The sequence below is a fragment of the Pelmatolapia mariae genome, linkage group LG6, assembly GCF_036321145.2.
Source record: "Pelmatolapia mariae isolate MD_Pm_ZW linkage group LG6, Pm_UMD_F_2, whole genome shotgun sequence".
Lineage (NCBI taxonomy): Eukaryota > Metazoa > Chordata > Actinopteri > Cichliformes > Cichlidae > Pelmatolapia > Pelmatolapia mariae.
The window spans coordinates 33,415,733-33,441,882 of NC_086232.1; the positions used below are offsets into that span (position 1 = coordinate 33,415,733).

General features: G+C 42.1%; 1 protein-coding gene across 1 annotated transcript; it reads right to left on the reverse strand.

The window, feature by feature from the left end:
* Positions 1–15,939: 15,939 nt before the first annotated feature.
* LOC134628691 (transitional endoplasmic reticulum ATPase-like) lies at positions 15,940–25,596 on the reverse strand. Its single transcript, XM_063475438.2, has 16 exons — positions 25,430–25,596; positions 25,192–25,334; positions 24,931–25,061; positions 23,862–23,993; positions 23,628–23,730; positions 22,816–22,949; positions 22,069–22,204; positions 21,854–21,966; positions 20,541–20,705; positions 20,249–20,371; positions 19,944–20,156; positions 19,645–19,823; positions 19,416–19,545; positions 17,519–17,677; positions 17,058–17,209; positions 15,940–16,975 (listed from the first exon to the last, which is right to left on the reverse strand). The coding sequence occupies exons 1-16, from the start codon at positions 25,480–25,482 to the stop codon at positions 16,876–16,878; spliced, it is 2,166 nt and encodes a 721-aa protein (XP_063331508.2). The 5' UTR covers positions 25,483–25,596; the 3' UTR covers positions 15,940–16,875.
* Positions 25,597–26,150: the final 554 nt, after the last annotated feature.

Sequence of the window (26,150 nt, forward strand, 5' to 3'; positions counted from 1 at the left end):
TTTTTTTTATAGATGTAGTCAAGGAGGACATGCAGGTTGATATGACAGAAGAGGACGCTAGGAATGAAAGTTTTTCTCAGTTTTAGCAATTATATTGCGAAAAGTCCTTTTACACTATGTAATTGCGAAAAAAGACTTTTTTTGCTTTGGCATATGTAAAAGAGGTTTTTATTATTTTAGTGTCTGTTGCATAGTTGAGTCTGTTATGAGAAAAGCCTTAACTCCATTAATTAAACTATAATTAAAATGTTTTTCTGTTTATTTAAATGTCTCAGTGCAAGTAATTATTATGGAGGACCACAAGAGCCACGCGCATCGAAATAAAAAATTCTGTGCTTAATTTTAATAAACTGATTTTTAAAATGCTTTTCAAGTCTTCATTTCAAAAAACATTTTTGAATTGCACTTTGATAAACTGCATTTCAAAATCCTTTTTCGAATTGCACTTTAATAAACTGCATTTCAAAATCCAAATGATTTTCACAGAGGTCTTAAAGTACTTAAATCACTGCTGATAGTCTGGTTGTTTATATTTTCACGTTTTTGTGTCTGTAGGGCTGTTTGATGACGATTTGGACTCCTCTGGGAGATGAGGACACACCCACATCTGTTCCATACTGCAGCCATTGATGGTGTTACTGCTCTGAGTCAGCTTTAGGCCATCAGATGCACACACTGGAAAACCAGCACCTGGACTTCATGCAGGAGAGACGGCCTCAGTGATTTAGGTTCATAAGCTAGTTCAAACATTTCTGGCCTCTTATCGCTTAGATTCCTTAATCTTAAAAGTGAATGCATTTAAAGCAGGAACTGCACACCTAGTCATCAGAAGTTTGGCAGCATGAGTACTGTAAAGTTTTGTAGGGCCCTTGTTAAAAATTCCACAAGCACCACACCACATTTGTCATATACAGTTCCATTTTGTACAGTACATTGTTGAAATTATAAACTATATATTCTAGTTATCCACTTGTCAGTAATTTTTGAGTAAATGGATGTCAGTGATAAATCAGTGGTGATTCACCTGCAAATGTTTTTAACAAACTTTGCTTTTTGTAGAATTCATCAGCAGCTGTGAAGAGATGTATTTGAATATCTTCTGGTTCCACTTTTCCTAACCTGGAAACTGAGGATGGCTGATTTCTGACAAGTACACACACCTCAGCGCTTATCATGGGTGTTACATCCTCTGTGCCGCGATTCCAGAGAAAATGAGAGAGCAACGACCACTCATTAAGACCAGCCAGAAATCTGTCCCTTTCTGGCAGCTGTGGAAACTTCCAATAAGAAAGTTTGCATTCTTAGAACAATGCTGGGTCGTGTGTGATGTGTCATCATATGAGGATATTACATTTTGCCTTAATTCTGCTCAATTAAGTGTTTTGATCGTTGATCCAATATGGCAGCTTTGTATTGTGCTGCAAGTTAAAACTCATTGTCCTCATGAGCACAGCATCTAACAACTCTCCTTAAAAAAAGTCGATGGACACAATGGTTTCCAGTGGGAGATACATTCATCACTCATCCGTGACACTGGAGAAGTCACCTGGATGAGTGATAAAACAATTTTCCATGGAAAATCCAGAGGAACTAAACTTTGTTGTTGTTTCTTTGGGCTCAATTTCAGCTCTAGGAGCATCTCTCAGAAGAAAACTGTTTTGCCAATAATCAGATAAAAAGATTGTTGAACCAGGTGGTATTCTCTGGAGTTTAAGACCGAAACTGAACTCAAACAGTGAATTGACATTAGACTGGAATTCATAAGATGAATAGAAATACTGCTGAAGCTGAATGATATATATATATATATATATATATATATACATAGATATATATATATAGATATATATCTATGTATATATAAAAAAAACACCCAGCACGCCCCTACGGACGGTTTATCCTTCAAGCTCGGGCCCTCTACCAGAGGCCTGGGAGAGCTTGAGGGTCCTGCGCAGTGTCTTAGCTGTTCCCAGGACTGCGCTCTTCTGGACAGAGATCTCCAATGTTGTTCCCGGGATCTGCTGGAGCCACTCGCCTAGCTTGGGAGTCACCGCACCTAGTGCTCCGATTACCACGGGGACCACCGTTACCTTCACCCTCCACATCCTCTCGAGCTCTTCTCTGAGCCCTTGGTATTTCTCCAGCTTCTCGTGTTCCTTCTTCCTGATATTGCTGTCATTCGGAACCGCTACATCGATCACTACGGCCGTCTTCTCCTGTTTGTCTACCACCACTATGTCCGGTTGGTTAGCCACCACCATTTTGTCCTTCTGTATCTGGAAGTCCCACAGGATCTTAGCTCGGTCATTCTCCATCACCCTTGGGGGTATCTCCCATTTTGACCTCGGGACTTCCAGGTTATACTCGGCACAGATGTTCCTGTACACTATGCCGGCCACTTGGTTATGGCGTTCCATGTATGCCTTGCCTGCTAGCATCTTGCACCCTGCTGTTATGTGCTGGATTGTCTCTGGGGCATCTTTACACAGCCTGCACCTGGGGTCTTGCCTGGTGTGATAGACCCCAGCCTCTATGGATCTTGTACTCAGAGCTTGTTCTTGTGCTGCCATGATTAGTGCCTCTGTGCTGTCTTTCAGTCCAGCTTTGTCCAGCCACTGGTAGGATTTCTGGATATCAGCCACCTCCTCTATCTGCCGGTGGTACATACCGTGCAGGGGCCTGTCCTTCTATGATGGTTCCTCGCCTTCCTCCTCTTTCTTGGGTTTCTGCTGCCTGAGGTATTCACTGAGCACGCTGTCAGTTGGGGCCATCTTCGTGATGTATTCGTGGATGTTTCTTGTCTCATCCTGGACTGTGGTGCTGACACTCACCAGTCCCCGGCCCCCTTCCTTCCGCTTAGCGTACAGCCTCAGGGTGCTGGACTTGGGGTGAAACCCTCCATGAATTGTCAGGAGCTTTCTTGTCTTTATGTCAGTGGCTTCTATCTCCTCCTTTGGCCAGCCTATTACCCCAGCAGGGTACCTGATCACGGGCAGGGCGTAGGTGTTGATGGCCCGGATCTTGTTCTTACCGTTCAGCTGACTCCTCAGGACTTGCCTGACCCTCTGCAGGTACTTGGTGGTTGCAGCTTTCCTAGCGGCCTCTTCATGGTTCCCATTTGTACTCCCTCGGCCAACGCGGATGCAGCCTGTGACACTCTCCACTCAGTGGTCAGCAGACTGCAAACACAATCTCCGAGAGCCCTCCTCATAATATCAGGGGACTTTAATCATGCCTCACTGGACTCCACACTGCCCACCTTCACCCAGTATGTGACCTGCCCAACCAGAGACAATAAAACACTGGACTTACTCTATGCCAATGCTGAAGAGGCATACAGTTCATCACCTCTCCCTCCCCTGGGCAGATCTGATCACAACCTGGTGCACCTTGTCCCTGTGTATGAGCCCTTAGTGCGCAGGGAGCCACCAGCCACCCGCACAGTACAGAGATGGTCGCAGGAGAGCGAGGAGGCTCTTAAGGATTGTTTTGAGTCGACTGTGTGGGAGGTGATCTGTGACGACCACGGAGAGGACATCGACAGCCTTACTACATGTATTACGGACTATATTAATTTCTGTGTGGATAACACCGTACCTACCAGGACTGTACGGTGTTTCTCCAACAACAAACCTTGGATTACCCCGGAAATTAAAGCTGTCCTCAAGCAGAAGAGGAGGGCCTTCAAATCCAAAGACAAAGAGGAGTTAAAAAGGGTGCAGAGAGAGTTGAGGGGACTGATAAGGAATGGGAAGGATAGCTACAGGCAGAAGATGGAGAACCAGCTTCAGCAAAATAACGTTGGTGAAGTCTGGAGAGGCCTCAGAACCATCTCGGGCCACAAACATCAGAACTCTCTGCCTGGGAGGGATGTGAGGTGGGCAAATGAACTGAATCATTTCTTCAACAGATTTGATTCAGCCATGAGGCAGTCTCCAACATCGGCTGCAGACTCAACCACCCCCACTGCTGCTGTTCCACCTCTGACACCTCAGACACTTCACACCTCCTCTATTCACCCTGCTCACTCCTCCCCACCCCCAACAACAGCATCCAATACACAATCAACACAAGGCTCCAGACTGTCTCTCTCAACCACCCAGGTTAGGAGGGAACTGAGGAGGATTAATGGCAAGAAGGCAGCGGGTCCAGATGGCATCAGCTCGAGGGTCGTCAGGTCCTGCGCGGACCAACTGTGTGGTGTGATGGAGCACCTCTTCAACCTGAGCCTGAGGCTGGGAAGAGTCCCACAGCTCTGGAAAACCTCCTGTGTTGTACCAGTGCCAAAGACTTCACGCCCCAAGGACCTCAACAGCTACAGGCCGGTGACTCTGACATCCCACCTGATGAAGACCCTGGAGCGGCTGGTCCTGGCTCAGCTTCGGCGCCTTGTGAGCTCATCACTGGACCCACTTCAGTTTGCCTACCAGCCTGGCATTGGAGCGGATGATGCCGTCATTCACCTCCTACATCGCTCCCTCGCTCACCTGGAGACCGCTGGGAGCACTGTGAGAATCATGTTCTTTGATTTCTCCAGTGCCTTCAACACTATTCTTCCCTCGGTTCTGAAGGACAAGCTGGAGAACTCTGGAGTGGACCATCACCTCACTACCTGGATTTTGGACTACCTCACCGACCGACCACAGTATGTGAGGACTCAGGGCTGTGTGTCGGACAGAGTCGTCTGCAGTACGGGGGCCCCACAGGGAACGGTTCTGGCTCCGTTCCTCTTCACCATCTACACTGCAGACTTCTCCCACAACTCCACCCAGTGCTTCCTGCAGAAGTTCTCTGATGACTCTGCTATAGTCGGCCTCATCACTGATGGGGACGACAAGGAGTACAGAGGACTGACTCAGGACTTTGTGGACTGGTGCCAGCTGAACTACCTCCAGATCAATGCCAGTAAAACCAAGGAGCTGGTGGTAGACTTCCGCAGGCACAAACATCCTCCACTGCAACCACTGAACATCCAAGGTATGGACATTGAGGCTGTGGACAGCTACAGGTACCTTGGTGTTCATCTGAACAACAAACTGGACTGGACTCATAACTCAGACGCCCTCTACAGGAAAGGGCAGAGCAGGCTGTACCTGCTGCGGAGACTCAGGTCGTTTGGAGTGGAGGGCCCACTCCTGAAGACCTTCTATGACTCTGTGGTGGCCTCAGCCATCTTTTATGGTGTGGTCTGCTGGGGTGGCAGCATCTCTGCTGGGGACAGGAAGAGACTGAACAGGCTGATCCGAAGGGCCAGCTCTGTTCTAGGATGCCCTCTGGACCCAGTGGAGGTTGTGAGTGACAGGAGAATGGTGGCTAAGCTGTCATCCCTGCTGGACAACATCTCCCACCCCATGCATGAGACTGTGACAGCACTGAGCAGCTCCTTCAGTGGGAGACTGCGGCACCCACGGTGTGGAACGGAGAGATTTCGCAGGTCTTTCCTCCCCACTGCTGTCAGACTCCACAACAAAGACTTTAACTGATCATACACACACATCCACAAATGTGCAATAACACAAATGTGCAATAATCTTTCTGGCACCGTTGTATTTTTCACTCTGTTGTATATAGCATTTGTATTCTATTTTTATCCTATTGTATATTTTATTCTATTTTATTCTACTGTATATAGTATTCTATTTTTATTCTATTCTGTACAGTTGTGTACTGTATTTATTCTTATTTTATTTTATTCTAATTGTCCTTCATAACTTTTGCACTGTCCACTTCCTGCTGTGACAAAACAAATTTCCCACGTGTGGGACTAATAAAGGTTATCTTATCTTATCTTATCTTATTTGCCTGCGGGATCCCCAGGTACTTGTAACTGTCCTCTATGTCTGCAATGTTGCCTTCTGGTAGTTCAATCCCCTCAGTTCTGACTACCTTCCCTCTCTTTGTTACCATCCGACTACACTTCTCCAGTCCGAACGACATTCCAATGTCATTGCTGTATAGCCTGGTAGTGTGTATCAGTGAATCGATGTCTCGTTCACTCTTGGCATACAGCTTGATGTCATCCATGTACAGGAGGTGGCTGACAACCGCTCCGTTTCGTAGTCGGTATCCGTAGCCAGTCTTGTTAATGATCTCACTAAGGGGGTTCAGGCCTATGCAGAACAGCAGTGGGGACAGAGCATCTCCTTGGTAGATCCCGCACTTGATGGTGACTTGTGCTATGGGCTTGGAGTTGGCCTCTAGTGTTGTACGCCACATCCCCATTGAGTTCCTGATGAAGGCTCTTAGGGTCCTGTTGATCTTGTACAATTCTAGGTATTCCAGTATCCAGCTGTGGGGCATTGAGTCATAGGCCTTCTTGTAATCAATCCAGGCTGTGCACAGGTTGGTCAGTCTGGTCTTGCAGTCTTGGCTGACTATTCTGTCTACCAGTAGCTGGTGTTTTGCGCCTCTGGTATTCTTGCCAATCCCTTTCTGTGCCCCGCTCATGTATTGACCCATGTGCCTGTTCATCTTAGCCGATATGATGCCTGACAGGAGCTTCCATGTAGTACTGAGGCAGGTTATTGGTCGGTAGTTGGATGGGACCGGTCCCTTCTTGGGGTCCTTGGGGATCAGGACCGTCCGACCTTCGGTTAGCCATTCCGGGTGTCTCTCGTTAACTAGCAGCTGGTTCATTTGTGCTGCCAGACGCTCGTGGAGTGCAGTCAGCTTCTTCAGCCAGTAGGTGTGAACCATGTCGGGCCCTGGTGCTGTCCAACTCTTCTTACTGGAGACCCTTTCTTGGATGTCTGCCACTGTGATGGTTACTGGACCCTGTTCAGGGAGGTCGCTATGGTCTGCCCTCAGATCCAATAGCCACTGAGCATTGCCGTTATGGGTTGCGTCCTTCTCCCATATGCTCTTCCAGTATTGCTCCGTCTCCAGCCTTGGTGGTGCTGTTCTCTTATTGTTCCCTTGCCACTGAGAGTACACCTTTGCTGGTTCTGTGGAGAACAGCTGGTTTATTCTCCTGCCTTCTATCTCTCTGGTGTACCTCCTCAAGCGGCTGGCCAAGGCTGTGAGTCTTTGGTTGGCAGTTTCCAAGGCCTCAGGTATGGACAGCTTGCTGTATTTCTTATGCACCTTCTTTGTCGCGCACGGAGGGGGGTTAGCCAACTAACGGAGTTGCAGAAAGGTGCGACAACTGTATGCCTCTTCAGCATTGGCATACAGTAAGTCCAGTGTTTTATTGTCTCTGGTTGGGCAGGTCACATACTGGGTGAAGGTGGGCAGTGTGGAGTCCAGTGAGGCATGATTAAAGTCCCCTGATATTATGAGGAGGGCTCTCGGAGATTGTGTTTGCAGTCTGCTGACCACTGAGTGGAGAGTGTCACAGGCTGCATCCGCGTTGGCCGAGGGAGTACAAATGGGAACCATGAAGAGGCCGCTAGGAAAGCTGCAACCACCAAGTACCTGCAGAGGGTCAGGCAAGTCCTGAGGAGTCAGCTGAACGGTAAGAACAAGATCCGGGCCATCAACACCTACGCCCTGCCCGTGATCAGGTACCCTGCTGGGGTAATAGGCTGGCCAAAGGAGGAGATAGAAGCCACTGACATAAAGACAAGAAAGCTCCTGACAATTCATGGAGGGTTTCACCCCAAGTCCAGCACCCTGAGGCTGTACGCTAAGCGGAAGGAAGGGGGCCGGGGACTGGTGAGTGTCAGCACCACAGTCCAGGATGAGACAAGAAACATCCACGAATACATCACGAAGATGGCCCCAACTGACAGCGTGCTCAGTGAATACCTCAGGCAGCAGAAACCCTAGAAAGAGGAGGGAGACGAGGAACCATCATGGAAGGACAGGCCCCTGCACGGTATGTACCACCGGCAGATAGAGGAGGTGGCTGATATCCAGAAATCCTACCAGTGGCTGGACAAAGCTGGACTGAAAGACAGCACAGAGGCACTAATCATGGCAGCACAAGAACAAGCTCTGAGTACAAGATCCATAGAGGCTGGGGTCTATCACACCAGGCAAGACCCCAGGTGCAGGCTGTGTAAAGATGCCCCAGAGACAATCCAGCACATAACAGCAGGGTGCAAGATGCTAGCAGGCAAGACATACATGGAACGCCATAACCAAGTGGCCGGCATAGTGTACAGGAACATCTGTGCCGAGTATAACCTGGAAGTCCCGAGGTCAAAATGGGAGATGCCCCCAAGGGTGATGGAGAATGACCGAGCTAAGATCCTGTGGGACTTCCAGATACAGAAGGACAAAATGGTGGTGGCTAACCAACCGGACATAGTGGTGGTAGACAAACAGGAGAAGACGGCCGTAGTGATCGATGTAGCGGTTCCGAATGACAGCAATATCAGGAAGAAGGAACACGAGAAGCTGGAGAAATACCAAGGGCTCAGAGAAGAGCTCGAGAGGATGTGGAGGGTGAAGGTAACGGTGGTCCCCGTGGTAATCGGAGCACTAGGTGCGGTGACTCCCAAGCTAGGCGAGTGGCTCCAGCAGATCCCGGGAACAACATTGGAGATCTCTGTCCAGAAGAGCGCAGTCCTGGGAACAGCTAAGATACTGCGCAGGACCCTCAAGCTCCCAGGCCTCTGGTAGAGGACCCGAGCTTGAAGGATAAACCGCCCACAGGGGCGAGATGGGTGTTTATATATATATATGTGTGTGTGTGTGTGTGTGATCTTTTTTTCTGCAATTCGCCAGGTCTGTAAAGTTCAGTATGACTGTGGCACATAGGGCTGCCACAAACGATTATTTTGATAGTCGACTAGTCACCGATTATTTTTGCGATTAGTCGACTAATCAGATCATGCATCCATTGGACGTAAAACGTACAGCTTATTGCACCAGCATGCATCTGCTCTTATATAACTATCATTAGCTTACAGCTTTAAGTGTTTAAAGTATGTGCTAACTAAAAATAAAGACAAGATGATAGTTTATTAAATTTTAATGAAATTTGCAGATTGTTTCGGTGAAGTTTAATAAACTCCTTGCTATCTAAAATGTAACGGGACACCGGAGTATATTCTCGAGCATCTCACACTTCTGATAACCAGTTGTCTGCTTGACGTTTATTCAGCTGTGTAAAAACTATAACTTTAATCTCAGGCAAACCGATTTACTCAGGAACAATGTTCCCTCTAAGCTGCGCACGTGCGCAATTGCGCACTGCTGGCACGGTCTCTGCGCACAGAAAATCTGCGTTGGGCACAAAAAAAAATCTAACCTGAATTGAAATTAAAATTAAAACTTTAACAGTTCTGTTTTGCAGTGTTAGTCAGTCAGTGACTGGCTGCTCCCATATGGGATTAGAACGATGCCACCTTATCCCATAGCCCAGCCAATAATGCGATTCAGATTCGTATATACGCAGCCAATCAATGTGGTTGACAGGCTATGACAGCGTCCTTATGTGCCGACACCGGTGTTTTAGCGAGCAAAGCGGTGTGGCTGATGTGGAGTGAAGCCACGTTAACGACAACGTGTCCAACCATTGGAGAGGTGAGCAGGACAGACGGAACAATTGACGGAAAAAGTGTGGACTTTATACCAGTTTTTAAATTGTGTTGATAGGCCACGTAAAACCAGAGTTATGATAAAAATACCTGCAATGTTTGGTTTTCTTCCTGAATACTATCGTTGTTTATATTTACTGCGGGAAGAAACGGTAAAAACGGCGTTTTATAAGGAAAAAGGCTCGAAAGCCTGTGAGCAGGGGCGGATCTAGAAGGGTGGCATGGGGTGGCAAGTGCCACCCTAAAATGATCCCTTGCCACCCCAAGTGCCACCCCAGTTTTGCATATAACAGTGTTGTTTATTAAAATAAGATAGCATTAACAGTTTGAGCGTAGTTACAGTCAACAGTGAATATAAATGCTAAAACTGAATATATTGCATAGTGTCCCATCCCCCCCCCCCCCTCCCCCCCTCCACCGTTAACAAATGGTTCAGCCCATAGTGCAGACCGGCTTTTTTCTTGTTTTCAGTAGCAAGCGATGCTTATGATTGTGCCAGAGCACATTTTGAACAACACCATGGGAATTTCGGATTTTACACAGGTGGTTGGTTGTTGCACTCCGGAAATGGAAGGAAGGTGAGTGTTATTAACCCTCTGTGGTCCACGGACACGCTGCACCTCCAAATCACATGACTGATGTAAGCTGACACAGCAACAAGCTGCAGCCACGCTGAGTCTCTATTTCAGCCCACATTGAAAGTTCGGACTTCAGCGTTTTTAAATTTTAATTACAGGCCAGTAAATCCAGAGTTATGATAATATATATAAGCCATGCTTTTTTCTAAATACTGTCATCACGTTTTTTTCTGTGTGTGTGTGTGTTTTAAGCGTTTTCTAAGGACAGCGCGAAAACAGTAAATAAAGGGAAAAAAAAGCCACCAATTTCCTGTCGGTGGAAAAATGTACCATGTCGACCAATTTAAAAAAAAGTCAACACGTGGGATTTGGTTGTTTAGGAAGAGGGGAGAGTTTTGGGAGTGACGGTAACGGCAGCGAGACAGAGCAAGCGAGTGAGTGAGTGAGTGAGGGAGAGAGAGAGAGAGAGAGTTTTTAGATGTGGGAGATTTGTGACGTTTAGTGTGGAGTGTATACTTAGTGTGTTGTGTTGTCTTGTATACTTAGTGTGTTGTGTTGTCTTGTGTAGTTGTTCTGTTGTGTAGTCGTTGTTTTGTTTTGTGTGTTAGTGAGGGCACTAATGAATGTCACAAAGGCATATTTGCAATGTAAACACTGTCACTAAGTAGAAAACCAGCGGAGTGATACACCTCCTGTTGTCAGGCCTGCAGGTTTATCCCTGTGCTGTTCTCCTCTGTCTTTTGGTGGACAAACTTTTTTTTACTGGCACACATTATTTGTGGGGCATCTTATTGCGAAACCTGATTGTTCTCTCATTTTAGTTTTAGTAATATTTTTAAATGGTTGTACAAAATGAAAAAAACAGCAGGTGTATTGGCTGCATTCTTAGATAAATAGTTGTATTTGTTTACAAAATGTACAATTTATATTTGCATTTCATAAAAATTTACTCAACATGTCTGTGGTTTTTTTTACAGTAAAAAAATACTACTAGGATTTTAAGTTCTTTGTGTGATTTCAGATCAGTAATACTAATGCAGTATGTCAGTGAAAAAAACAACTAAATTCAGTTGAGCTGAAAAGAGTGATACCAAACAAGGCAAGGGGAAAAAATAAAATGAAACAATTTGAGGGGGAAATACAAACGTAAACTCAAAGGAGTCAAAAAAGACCGGTTGTATTTCAGACCTCAGTGGGTTAATCCAACAAATCATGAAAAATTAGGTTTAAATTTTTGTTCATGACAGTGCAGATTTCTGACATTTTGTGTAATTTAAGCATGTAACAATGTGATTGTTTTCTAACAAAAAAAAACAGTGTGAAACTTAAGTTAGACTTGTGTTTGTAAATGAACCGCCCCATGTGTAGCTTTCTGGATTTTATACTTATTGGGCTACATATTTATTTATTATACAGGCTATACAGTACATATTCAAAACTCACATGTTTTATGTAACTAAAGTGTGTAATTATGTGGGCTACAGACAACAATTAAGTTATAGATCATATTTATATGAAAAAGTGTATACTTACTGCATTTGAATGTATGTAACCACCTGCATATGTGTTTGGGGGGGGAAAAAGGCTTTGATTTTGCCACCCCATTTGATTTCTTTGCCACCCTCATGCCACCCTAAGAAAATTTCTCTAGATCCGCCCCTGCCTGTGAGCAAAAGCAAACCCCCACAACCCTCTCTCTTTCCTATTCGTCCAAAAAAAGTACCATGTCGACCAATCAAAAAATGATATGGCAACGTGGCATCTAGTTGTTAAGAAACGGGAGGAAGTTTTAGGAGTGACGGCGGTGTTTTGAGATGTGAGAGATTTGAGACGTTTAGCGCAAATCTTGTGTAGTTAGTGTGTAGTGTAGTCAATAGTTTTGTTGTGTGTGTCAGAACAATGAGGCGACTGCTGAATGTTACAGGTGTTACAGGAGTGATACATCTCCTGTTGTCAGGCCTGCAGGTATCAGGCTGTTGTTCTCCTTTATCTCATAGTGGACAGAAATTATGTTTTGGAGTGGCACAAATAATTTGTGTGGCATCAAGTTTGATGCAGAACAGCTGATTGTTCTGTAAATAGTTTGAAATGTTTATTTAAAAATGCATTGGCTGCATTTAAAAAAAATAGCTGCAAAAAACTTTGTTGTTTCCCAAACTGAGTAACTCTTTTGAAGAACTATATAATTAATTGCCCAACATTGGGTCATTATTTACTGTATTTTGCAGACAGAGTTACAGGACTCTCTCACAGACCACAGACTCAGACTCATAATACAAGTCAGAGCTTTATAAAAAAAAAATAAAAATAAAGAAAGTTGTGTTTTCAAAATTGGAGTTCAAGTTATTTTTACTTCCAATAGTGTTAACATACTACACAGGTCATGAACAAGATTTTTTTTTTTTTTACATTTTCATTGTAAATGGGCTAAAGCAGTTTAAAAGTAGTCTAACATAAATGTAAATGCCGTAATTTGATAATTTTAATAAACCATGTAACTTGGATGGACTAGATGCTGGCGTGACCACAGTGCACACATCTGATGTCGCTCACAGTGGTCCAAGGGACCGCTCAGGGAGTTTGTGTGTTCGCTCAGACACATGAAAAATTAGAGGGAACATTGCTCAGGAACAAATAAAATACTAAAAAAAAGCCAAACAATAACATTTTTAAGTTATCTAAGTGACTTATGCATGTTTAACCTGAGTAGCGAAAGACGGCGGTGGGTTTGAAAATGATTTGCCGGGAGTCCGGTGTTCTCAGCGGCTCTAGTGAGCCTTGCCCCCGGCTAGCTATCGAGCTAGTGGGTAACAGACGTCTCCGAAAACGTCGGAGCGCTTTTGAAAATATGTGGTGTCTTGATAAACTGAGCAGATATTTGAGGTTTACACAGCTACATTCTCGCCTGAAAATATGTTAAACGTTTATTTTGTGACCCAGAAAGAATAATAAGAGTAATATTAAAACTAACTAGCTGCCGCCATTGTTGACAACTGAGCTGGGCTGCGTTATGAATTCTGGGACAGAGCTACTTCTTCTTCTTCGGGGTTTAACGGCAGCTGGCATCCTTGTACATGCAGTGCTGCCATCTTCTGTTTCAGTCCGTTATTACACTCTTAAATCCTGCTACTTATTCCTGCGTCTTTTGGGATCTTACAAAGCTTCAAACGACGCATCGACTATTAAATCAGTCGTAGACGATTTTGATAGTCGACGTAATCGTGACTAGTCGACTAATCGTGGCAGCCCTAGTGGCACATGATACAAAAGAATAAATACAGAAGAATAAAAACTTTATGTGAATAACTTTACTCTTCTTAAAAATAACTCATAAAACAAGTAAAAGTACAAATGTGTACAAGTTAGAGACTTCCTCAGTAAGTTTACACTCTTTTGGAGTGATTTTAATTGTGTGTTAAAGAGAAAGAGATTAGGAGGTAAAGTAGAGGATGCAGAGTCCATCATCACTGAGGCCGTCTCTCCTGCATGAAGTCCAGGTGCTGGTTTTCCAGTGTGTGCATCTGATGGCCTAAAGCTGACTCAGAGCCGTAACACCATCAATGGCTGCAGTATGGAACAGATGTGGGTGTGTCCTCATCTCCCAGAGGAGTCCAAATCGTCATCAAACAGCCCTACAGACACAAAAACTTGAAAATATAAACAACCAGACTATCAGCAGTGATTTAAGTACTTTAAGACCTCTGTGAAAATCATTTACAGTATATATCACAGAATTTAAGCCCTCTATAATCACAGAGCATACAGAGAAAAGTACTAAACTGAATCAATTTCAGCTTTCGTTTCTCATGATGTATATTGTATTAATAATTAAATTTCATTATCTGTATGTTTACCACACATTTGCCACACAGGTGTAGATACTGTAGGTTCAGTGAATGCTGAAATTGCACTGATTAGAATATACTGGACATTCAAAGATTCAGCGCACTGTGTTAGAGGCTGGGATTTGATGACTTCATCATATATACAACCTTTGATCATCGTTTATGTCCAGTTGAGAATGAATCTGTGCACTCACATATTAAATGAACTGAAATCAGTAGTGTGATCTCCAGTCTTGATATAAGGAATGAGAGAACTGACAGCTGTTATTTTAATCAGCCTGTCTCAGTTGTTTTAACTCTAAGTATCACAAAGTAATGTGGTAACATTTGGACTGACGAGTTTACTGTCAGCATTGTAATCGCTAGTTTAAAGGCTGTAGGTTGCAGCCATTGCTCTAACACTGTATAAATGTAACAGGCCTCAGTGCTGGTTCTAACGGTCTGAGCTGCTTCCAGCTTTATTTGTGAAGAGCACAGCAGCTTACAAAACACGTAGCTAGCTCGTACAGCTGCGACGTAAAACTTTCATAAGCTAAGATGACCTTAAAATAACGGGGCTACGTGTGGTGATGCTAGCCTTAGCCATGTTAGCACGTTACCTTCAACAGGTGGTCAGACTGCGTAAACAGGCACTCAGTCAGAGGTTGCGCTCTCCGTTTCGCTGCAGGATCCCTTCATTCTTCACATATCCGTGTCGAGCCGAGTGTAAATCCCGAGGCTGAATGGCCTTTGTACAAGCACACACGCTTCATAGCAGGGCGAAGCTATGAGCTAGAAAAATCCAGGCTGGCAGACAGCCTGTGTCTGACCAACCAATCAGAGAGCTCCTTACATCCCACGGTGTGGCTAATTTGAATAGCAGCAGGATTTTTAAAATGAAGTTGTTAATCCAACTGCTAATCCAACTGCTAATCCACATGTTAATCCCTGAGTGAACAGGAAAGGGAAATAGATTTCGAAATGCAGTTTATTAAAGTGCAATTCGAAAATGGTTTTTGAAATGCAGTTTATTAAAGTGCAATTCGAAAATGTTTTTTTTAAATGCAGTTTATTAAAGTGCAATTCAAAAAAGGATTTTGAAATGCAGTTTATTAAAGTGCAATTCAAAAAAGGATTTTGAAATGCAGTTTATTAAAGTGCAATTTGAAAATGTTTTTTGAAATGAAGACTTGAAAAGCATTTTAAAAATCAGTTTATTAAAATTAAGCACAGAATTTTTTATTTCGATGCGCGTGGCTCTTGTGGTCCTCCATAATTATACCATAGTTTAGTGTTTCAAATTTGTAATTAATTAAATTAAATTAAATAAATCAGTCTAACACTGAAGAAATTGTGAGTAACAAAACATTTCTCCCACTGAAAACGCTGCATCAAGAAAAACAGAGTCAACTTTTTGGGACTTCCTTACATGGATAATTGAGCATACATTAAGACAAAGTTAATTTTTCCAGAGCTGAAACCTCATCAACTAGCTTACATTTTCATTATTATTAATGATTAATATAACTAATATTATTAATGTTTAAATTGTAATTAATTCATTATTATTTTTATGGTCATGTTAGTTAACTATATAGCTTTGAGTGATGGTGTATGAAACAAAGACCCTGAAAATGTATCTAAATTGGGGCTTTTCCTGGCTAAGAATGGGGCTCTGGAGGTGACTATGTACTTAAGTACAGCCACTCTGTATGCAGTAAAGATTTGTTTTTGCAGATCATTTTCCTGGGCTTTCTGATCATTTAATAAATAAATTAACAACAACTGTACAAATGAACCAGTGTTGATGTGAAGCAACAGTGCTTGTGTGTTTGCACACATGTTTTGTTTTTTACTTAAGAGCACAAGAAAATTCCTTCGGGCAAGTAAAATTTATGTAAACCCACATTTCAACTTATTCATTTTATTATTTAAAGAAAAATGCAAGTCATTTAAACTGTAACATGGCAAAATCACTTGTGTGAAAAAGCTCTTATATGATAATATTTGGTACACAGTACAAATCACGTTCAGTATACTACTTATCAGCACAGTGTGAACATCTTCATGATGCTCCCAGTGAGCGTGAAAGGAATTTAAAATAAGCCTGTATTTAGCTTGTAGCTTGATCCAAGACCTTCTGCTTGCTGAGTCAAGCTTTGTCATATAGAGACTCACTGCTGCTAACGCTACTCATAAAATACAAATTTTCAAGAAGAAGAAGTTTTTATTCATTTCTTAACTGTTAAACAGAAAAGTGCAAACTGATCACAGTGACAACCAAAGCATGTTGTTAGGGTAACAAGATTTTAGACTTGTTTTATAAATTGACTGCGTGGGGACAGTAAAACAAATATTATTCTGCTGGTCTGGAGCATTCAGGTATGAGCATTCAGGTGACACCAGTCACCCAAAAAATTCACCCGTGCAATGCTCAGACAAACTATAAAATCCTAAGAGCTACATCTCCGACTCTACAGTGACCTCAGTTAGTATGTTAAATGTTAACGTTCATGAGTTGCATCCAAACAATCAATAAGACTTCTAGAACAATATCCTTAGACAGATTTTACTGGAGATATTTAGCCATACTGCACAAACACAGCAAATCAAATACCAATACATCATATCAACTGACAGACACAGTGGTGGAGGGGTCATGATTTGGGTTTGTTTTATAGCCACAGGACCTGGACACCCATGAAGTTTGCTGTGTATCAAAGTATTCAAAAGTAATGCCATCTGTGCACAGCTGAAACAATGTTGTAAAGAGGAGTGGGCCAAAATTCCCAATGATGTGAGAGACTGATAAAGTCATACAGAAAATGATTTATTATTCACCCTCTTGTTTTATGATTTTATTAAAATTTTGAAAAAGTTTTCCTTTCTTTTTTGTTTTGTTTTTTTTGTTTACAATTTTTTACTTCCTTTAATCATCTGTCTCATTCCTCCAGAGAAGCAGTACACAGTAGCTGACTGCAGTTTTTGTCACTGGTAGAGATCATCATCGCCTTCATCTCTGTACAGACTCGGCCTCCCAGATCCAGAGCCTTGACTTCCAGACTGGGAACCAGTAGCAGAAGGAAACCTGGGTGGGGAGAAAAGAGTTTCAAGTACAACTAAAACAAGACTGGCTTGTCCACAACTACATGTTTGATAAGCATGTGCACCTGAAGTTTCCAAAACCTCGGCTCTGTTGCAGAGTTTGAGCAAACATCTCATATTTGCGGATGTCATTGTCACTAACAGAGCGACGGGCAAATCGCATCGCCTCTTCAAAGTGGTCCTTCCTGATCTCTGGGACTGGATCAAAGTCCTCATCCTGCAGTCAGAAAAAAACCCAGATAAGGATTTCATGCAAAAATAATACACTTTGAACGTGTGTGTGTGTGTGTGTGTGTGTGTGTGTGTGTGTGTGTTCCCAGTCCAAAGGCTGAAAGTTACAAAACACACAGCCGCCCTTTAGGGAACGTTTTATCTCCCACAGTCTCTGTCTGTACCATGCACACACAGCCTGGTACAACTTTGAGATGTGATTTGTAGAGATAATAAAAGAAAGCCAGAGAAGCCCAATTAGCATTTTCTTCTATAATACATTATATTTTGGTGTAAACAAGCTTGAGCAGCTGACCATAGGGACGCCTGGTCTGTTCTGCCTCTGACGCTCAGCCTTGATCTCGGCCTCTATTGCCTCACGGATGGCCAGCTTACAGGCCCGCTGACAGATCTCTGTCAGATCAGCTCCAGAAAATCCATCTGTGATACCAGAAAGGTATTCAAGATCCACATCCTGAAGACAAGAGGAAGAGTAAAAGACAGAAACTAAGACAGTGTAAAAAATAACTTCTGTTTCTGTACACTCCCACAGTGGGTTTTAAATCAAACAGTGAAGATGTGATTGAAGTCAAGGGATTCAACAAAAGTTGAAGCTGTTTAGGAATTTCAGTCATTTTTATCCACAGTCTGCTCATTTTCAGAGGCTCAAATTCATTTGACAAACTAACATAACTGTAAATACAGGGATTTTTCAGAATAATGAGGAAAAATTCCAAACTCTTGCACCAATGGGTATCAAATGCTGTGTTTCCTCTCTAGAGAGGCTGTGACAGGCCTTTACTGAAGCCACATTCAGTTGCTATTTTTGTGCCTTTAGTTTTGTCTTCAGTAACTGAAAAGCATGTTTTATTTGGTTGAAGCACTGTCTGATCAGTTTCACAGCATTTAGTTGAATCTGAGGAGACACTTGAGATTTCATCCTGGTTTTTTGATCAGAATCACATCATCTATAAACACTACAGTCGCAGTTGTAGCAGCCGTACATGCCGATGCCATAATGGTGTCTCCACCATGTTTTACAGATGATGTGTTACGCTTTTGATTAGGAGCTGTTTCTTTCCTTCTCTACACATCATTTTGGTACAACTCAATCTTGGCTTTATCTGTCACAAGATATTTTTTTCCAGAAGTGGATGGGATTTTATATGTCTTGTGGCAAAATCTAATCCGACCTTATTCTGGATTGTAATACGTGGTTTGTACCTTATTGTAAACTCACTTGATTTCCATTCATGAAGGCATCTCTTGATTGTAGACTTGCAATAATATGCTCTTCTAGAGTATTCTTGATTTGGCTAGATGTTGTGAAATTGTTTTTCCTCTCCCCAAAAGTTGATTCTGTTCATCTGGACGTAGCGTTTTGTGGGTACGTCCAGATGAACAGAATCAACTTTTGGAGATTTACTTTCCTGGATGATTGAGAATGCATCAAGATGTTTTTCCTCTCAAACAAGGAAATCATTCTGATCATCCACTTTATATGTCTTCTCTGGTTTTTCAGGGAATTTGTTGTTCAATTCAATTTTTTGAAAAATGCTTCAGATGGTTGGTTTAGCTGCTCCTAAAGTTTTTGCTCTCTCTGATGTATTTTGGTTTATTTTGTTTTTCAGTCTGATTATAGCTGCCCTCACTTGCCTCAATGTCTCATTTTGTATCTCATATTGATGGCTCCAGTGAACAAATTGCAGCGTCACCACTTGGAATCACCTACAGGTCTTTTATCTGGTTAATTTGTCATGGAATACTCAGGGAGCAGGACTCATCTGGCCACATAACTGCTTCTGGATTAATTGTCCAATTACTTTTTAGCCTGCAGCAAAGGCCTGGCAAAGCGTATCAGGGGAAAAAACACATCATTAGGCGAGGTCCATGGATTTTAGACTTAAGGCAGTCATTGAAAGCAAATAGCAGTTCCTATATTTAAAATTATTTTAGTTTGTCTGATTACTTTTGAGCCTCTGAAAATGGGGAACTATGCATAAAAACTGCTGCCGTTTTGAAACTGTTAATGCAATCTGTTGGTTAAACACCCTAAATTAAAGCTGAAAGTCTGCGCTTCAATCACACATCGATTGAGTTTAATATCCACTGTGGTGGTGTACATGGGTAAAATTTCAAAATTGTGTAATTTTACAAAACTTATGAATCTAACTGTATAGAGCAATTGGTTTTTGTATGTGTGTATCACTAACTCTTGCAACAGGGGATTTGCGTAGATTGGCTTTAAGAATTGCTGTGCGAGATGGCTTATCAGGCAACGGGATGTAGATGAGCTGATCCAGACGACCTGGCCGCAGAATGGCTGGGTCTATGATGTCTGGCCTGGGATGATGAGAGGAAGGATAAAAGTGAGAAGAAAAGTCGGTAAAGAGTTTCATTTATTAACATCTGTACAATACAGACACGCAAAAATGTGGGCACCTGTTTGTGGCACCGATGATGAAGACGTTCTTTTTGTCCGACATGCCGTCCATCTCTGTGAGTATCTGGTTGATGACTCTGTCAGCTGCACCACCTGCATCACCTGCACCGCCTCCTCTAGATTTGGCGATGGAGTCTAGCTCATCAAAAAACAAGATGCAGGGGGCTGCCTGTCTGGCCTGGAGGCAGAAGGAAAAGGTCAAGAGGTCAAGAAAGGTTAAAGTGTAAAGCCAGAACTACAGATTTGATAGAGTACTTTAGTCTGTATCAAGCTCACACTTTTCTCTCTCCACTCTTACCTTATCAAACACATCCCTAACATTTGCCTCTGATTCTCCAAACCACATGGTGAGCATCTCAGGTCCTTTGATCGAGACAAAGTTAGCTTGGCATTCATTGGCGATGGCCTTAGCCAGTAGGGTTTTCCCGCAGCCTGGAGGGCCGTAAAACAAAACTCCACGAGATGGGGTCATTCCAAACTTCAGGAATTTGTCAGGATACTCAACAGGGTACTATGGTGAAGCAAGATGAAGATTCACAGATTATGGATTGAGCTTGTGTTTGTAGTATTGTGGCAAAATTAATGCATGAATGTTTCTTCCACCTGGACAAGCTCTTGGAGTTCTCGCTTGACCTCGTCCAGTCCGCCGATGTCCTCCCAGTTGACCTGAGGCACCTCTGCAACCGTCTCTCTCAGAGCTGATGGGTTGCTCTGACTTAAAGCCCACTAAAGTGGGGCGACGTTTGGTAAAGAGATGCATATCTATTCATTTATTAATTCCTCAAGAAATATTGATATGCATCTCACATTCATGTTATATGTTGTTCTTTCACTCAATTCTTATAGTTCTACCAACACAAAGAGCTAAATTCATGTGCATTTATGTCTTTTGTACCTGGAAGTCATCCATAGTGACAGCCATTGAGTTGAGCAGGTCAGCGTCGATGGTCTCATCCTCCAGATCTATGAGGGTCATTTTCTTCCGGATGGCTTGCAGAGCAGCTTCTGAGCACAAAGCAGCCAGGTCAGCACCCACGTGGCCATGGGTCTCTGTGGCAATCTGGAGTATTTTAAATAAATCACATTAATATTAACATGCTAAGTATAAAGCATGCAAATAATATTTATTCATATACATTTTTTTTACTGACAAGAATCACAAAGGGATTTACAGAAGAAGAAAATAGCACATAAAAGTATTAAATCAGTTAAAAGGAAAACAAAATTTAAGGTTCAGAAGTTTAAGTATTTGGTGAGTTTGCTTATATCACCCTAACATTCAACTATATTAAATTAAACTGACCCTATATTGATAAAAAAAAATAATTGAAAAAAAATAATTTGAATAAATATCATTAGTTTGCTGCATAGATTCCTATATCGCCCCTTCTCAGAGAAGGTTATGTTTACAATTGATATTATAATGCATACAGTCTAATACAAATTGCAAAACTTACAGCAACAAAAGGAGGCATTGTCAGAATGTTTGATTTCATATTTAATTACAAATTCCATTTAAAATTTCAGTTTTATTTCAGTAAAAACTGTTATAACGAATCATCAGAGTCTTTACATTTATGGGGAATACTCTAATTAAATGATACTCTCTTGCCATAAGTTCAAGCTGTATTACAAGAATATCAAAAAGACCTACTGCACCTAATGATCCTTATTCATCTGCCAGGGCAGGAGGGCCAAGGTGGATCCTTGGTAGAGAAATGCACATTTTCATCCTGATTAGTTTATTTATAATTGCAAAATAGGACACTGGCCTTGGTACAGGATGTGCTTCTTGTTGCTCTACTTGCAAAAAATGCTCACCTTAACTTTCTAGTGCTAATTTTTAGACTTGTTACCAGTACAGTGCTATAAGATATTAATTTTGTTATCAGACTAGCTGCTTTCAGCTGTTCCCTTAGTCACAAGGTTTCATCACGGCAGAGAGCTCCACATATGTGATTTAGCAGATTTTTACACCCTTCAGGGATGTTTCATTTGATTGGTAACTGTGTGTAAACTACTACACTATGAAGCCACTAGCTTTGGTATAATGTTCACAAACTCCACAATTTAAAAAGTTGGGGGCTTTTTTTGCTTGAGCCTTTAAGATGATTGATGAAAAAATAGCAGATTTATTTATTATTATTTAACTCACCATTTCAGTTTTAATTTTATATTAAAGCATTCATTCATTTTCCACTGGCTCACCCTCTCCAGATCGACATCTTGAGCCAGTTTCATGTTTTTGGTGTGGATCTGCAGGATCTCCAATCTACCAGTCGAATCTGGGATTCCAATATCAATCTCACGGTCAAACCTGCCTGGAAAGAAATTGCAATATTTGTAAATGCGTGTGTGTGTGTGTGTGTGCGTGTGCGTGTGCGTGTGCGTGTGCGTGTGCGTGTGTGTGTGGTTCTCCTGACCAAAGCGTCTCAGAGCCGAGTCCACACTGTTCGGTCGGTTTGTTGCAGCCATGACAATCACATGAGCTCTTTGCTTCAAGCCATCCATCAAGGTCAGGAGCTGGGACACTATACGCCTCTCCACCTCACCATGAGTCTGTACATACACACAGGCTCACACGTGGTCAAAAACATTTAACTGTTATTTACATGGACACAGGAGAACAACAGGGGGTTAGGTCACTCCCGTCTTAAATCAGCAAATTTTTAGAACATTTTCTGCTTGACCAACTCGGATTTGCCTAAAATTGTAATGGTCCGAAAAAGGTCCATTGACCCACCTTCAGGCCCTTTCCACGCACATTGAAACTAACTAATTATTTTTTGCAATGTGAAGAGTTTTTATTAGTTTGTGCTGAAACATGGGACTAGACTTTTTTCATATTTTAACTAGCCAGTATTCAGAAATCCAAACAGTAGATTTAGATTTCAATGTGCAAAAAAATGCCTGAAAGTTGGTTGACAGACCATTTATACACACACACACACACACACACACACACACACACATACACACACACACACACACACACACACACACACACACACATATATACACATATATATATATATACACACACATACAGGTCCATGCTGATTTGCGATGGAATGACCCGATAGTAAAGACTTGCTCAAAGCCAGTTTTCTGCAGACACTTTGATCTGACCAAGCAGAAACAGGTTTCTTGAATTGTCCCCTCATGTTTACCTTCTCTCTCTTGGGAGCAATGGCATCCAGCTCATCGATGAAGATGATGGCAGGGGCGTTATTCTCCGCCTCCTCAAATGCTTTTCTTAGGTTGCTTTCTGACTCTCCGGCCAGCTTACTCATGATCTCGGGACCTGGTCACAGAATGATACTTTACAAACATCTCTTGCACAGGGCCAAGAACAAGAGAACCACTATTTACCACTATAACCTCTAATCAGGTTCTCGTTATTCAGCTGACTGCTCAAGCTAGTGACCTTTCAAGTTTTTCTTGAAAGGTCACTAGTATTTTTTGTTGCAGTTATTGGTGTGTTGTTAGTTTGTTGCAGATCTTGCACTTTATGTTGTATTTAATGGATTTTTAATATATGACTGCTACCTTGGCAAGAGATGTGATCTCAGTAGAACTTCCAGGTTGAATAAAGGTAAATAAATAAATAAATTCCCCTTTTAATTTTTCTCTCTGTTTATTTTTTTAAAGATTTTGAGTTTTTGTGTAAAACGTTTGTTGTTTTTCCTTTTTCTATTTACTGTGCATTTCTGTTTTACCTTTCAAAGAAGGTTCAATCCGTATTACATCTCTTGGTTAATTGACACAAGACACTCAACAGAAAAAGAACTGGAGCACAGTTTTTACAAAAGTAAAGAAATGCAAAACCATATTAACTCAAAGTTTTAATTAATTTATTACTAGTATTTTTTGTTTGTTTGCTGCATTTATTTGCATAATATTCTGCTTTGCAGAAAGTCATTTATTTCCTTCTGTGCTTTAGATTTGGGCATTTTCAGGCCTCAGTAGACAAAAGTCTCACCATTGATGAGGAAAAAGAAGGCACCAGTTTCATTTGCTACAGCTCGGGCCACCAGGGTCTTTCCTGTTCCTGCAGGGCCGTACAGCAGGATACCTCTGGGGGGCTGAGAGAGAAGGGAAGAACACACCAAGTAATGCAAAAAAGATGCCATGTTAAAATGGAAACAATCACTATTATTGGTGGCTGGGATGATAATTTGTTTTTGAACTGCATGTGTGTGTGTGTGCATGATACCTTAACTCCGATAGCCTTAAACAGTCCTGGGTGTCTAAGAGGAAGCTCCACCATTTCTTTGATCTGGGCCAGCTGCTTCCGACAGCCTCCAATGTCATCGTAGCCAATGTCATTGAGACTCTCCTCTTCATCCTGTCATGCACCAGAAAGCCAGACAGTTTATTACTGTATGTAATGATTAAAAGATGAGGCGATGAGATTTCTTTGGGTGCTTGAGGTTGTCATAACTGGATTACCGAAGTCTAGAAGAACATTCAGACTTTAGTAATGAGAATTCAGGAATCCATATTAGTTCATTTTATCTGAACAGGCTATGTATAACAGCATGCACGTATATCTTTGCATCGTCAAAGGTCCCTTTAAGCCACTTTTATAAATTTGATAGTATCCTGAAACAAGAAAGTCATTTGTCCTTAGTCAGACGTTCGGTTCTACAAAAGAGACTTCTTTTTACTGGAACTGGAAGAAATCAGATGGGATGAAAGAAGAATGAATGTCACACTAAAAAAAACTGCAGAAACCTAAATAAACCCCATGTAGTGACAATCTTCATCTAATGTTTATTCTAAAAAGTATTTGGAGATTGTTAGTTCAAAATAACTAAAACTGGGGTCAATACAAGCAAACACAGAGATTCATGGAGTTGCTCTGTAATATAATTTAATATAGATGTGAGAGAAGTGAGTCGTGGCTGGAAATAAGTGAAAGTATATGTCTATTTTTGATGATGCAACAAATGAAACAACAGTTTATACAATGAACTAACAAAAAATTAACAAATCTGTGAGAAGAATATTTACTAGTTTAATTTTAAATGAGCCCAAATGCAGTCTGATTAATGTTATTTATTTCTTGTACAACAACACATTGCCAATATGATACATGCAATTTGCAGTTTCATAAAGGACTTTAGAGTATAAGCTCTACAATCTGGAACAAACTGGTGCAATACTTCTTGCAATAATTCCCCAGATAGGAGAATTTTGATATAAAAGGGTTTTCTTACAGTTCTTTAAATGTTAACACACACTAACATCACACAAAGCAGACTCTTTAATCTCTCACAGACCTCTCTCTTAATTGGCTCTCCCTCACAGTAGATGACTGTGTCAGGGGCAACGATGCAGTGAGGGCTGGGGTCCGTCTCCACCACCTTGAACTCCACAGCTCGCATGCTTCCCCTCACCAAGAAGATGTCACCTAACAATGAAAAGGAGAAGCCACTACATTCACAGCAGCTTCTTGTGCTCTTTGAGTTTCTGTTTTATGTTATAATGTGACCTCAGCTGATTTTATTGTGCTATAACTAGCAGCTGAGGTGTTGCTGTACCTTTGTGCACAGGCCGGTAAGCCTCCAGAAAGTACGGTTTGAGGAAAACATCAAAGAGGTTCCCTGATAGGCCTTCAATGGTGTCATCTATGGGGAGCACGTGGATCTTTTTCCCATACTTGATATCAGGACAGGCATGGATACTGTAATGACACGCACATCAGCAGACACCTGTGGATTATGGTAAAATCATAGCTCCACACTACACTCAAAGCCACAGGCATGAGGTCCACTGCACCTGATGACGTCACCAAGCCGGACACGCAGGTTGTTGCGCGTCACACGGTTCATCCGAATTCGTTCATCTCCACAGGTGTCATCCGTCAGGACGATGCACACTGTTTGCCGTCGTTTCCGCCCTCTCAGCACCACGGTGTCTCCTCGGAAAAGCTGGAGCTCCTCTGTCTTTTGCTAATGCAAACACACACACTCACACACATAAGTCTTACAGTCTAACAAGAAGACAAACAGGACTCCGTGTGGCTATATTTACACCTTACACACACCTGTGATAGGCTGACAATGCTGCTGTCTTCACTGACAGCCTCATCCACAATGAGCCTGTTTGGTCTATGCTTCTGCTTCAGGATAGCAGTGGAGTAATCTTCTCCCTTTGGGCTTCCAAACAAGAGACGCATTATGGCACTCTCACATGTACGTGAAGCTCTAATTTCCTCATGTGACTCTGTGCTGTATTTAGAATCTGTGTGGCTCTGCACATAGCAACTATTTGATTTCATAAACATGAAAATATTATTTGATTATCAATAATTCAATGTACAGGAGTTTTAACATTTTTATGATCTTGAACAGCTGCACTGTGATTTCTCATTATTCAAAGTTTCATGACACAAAAATCCATAGTGGATAAAATGTCTTTACTCCTTAAAATATTTTACTGCATATTGAAACATGCATGACTAAGCACAAACACACACATGCATGCATACACAAAGTTA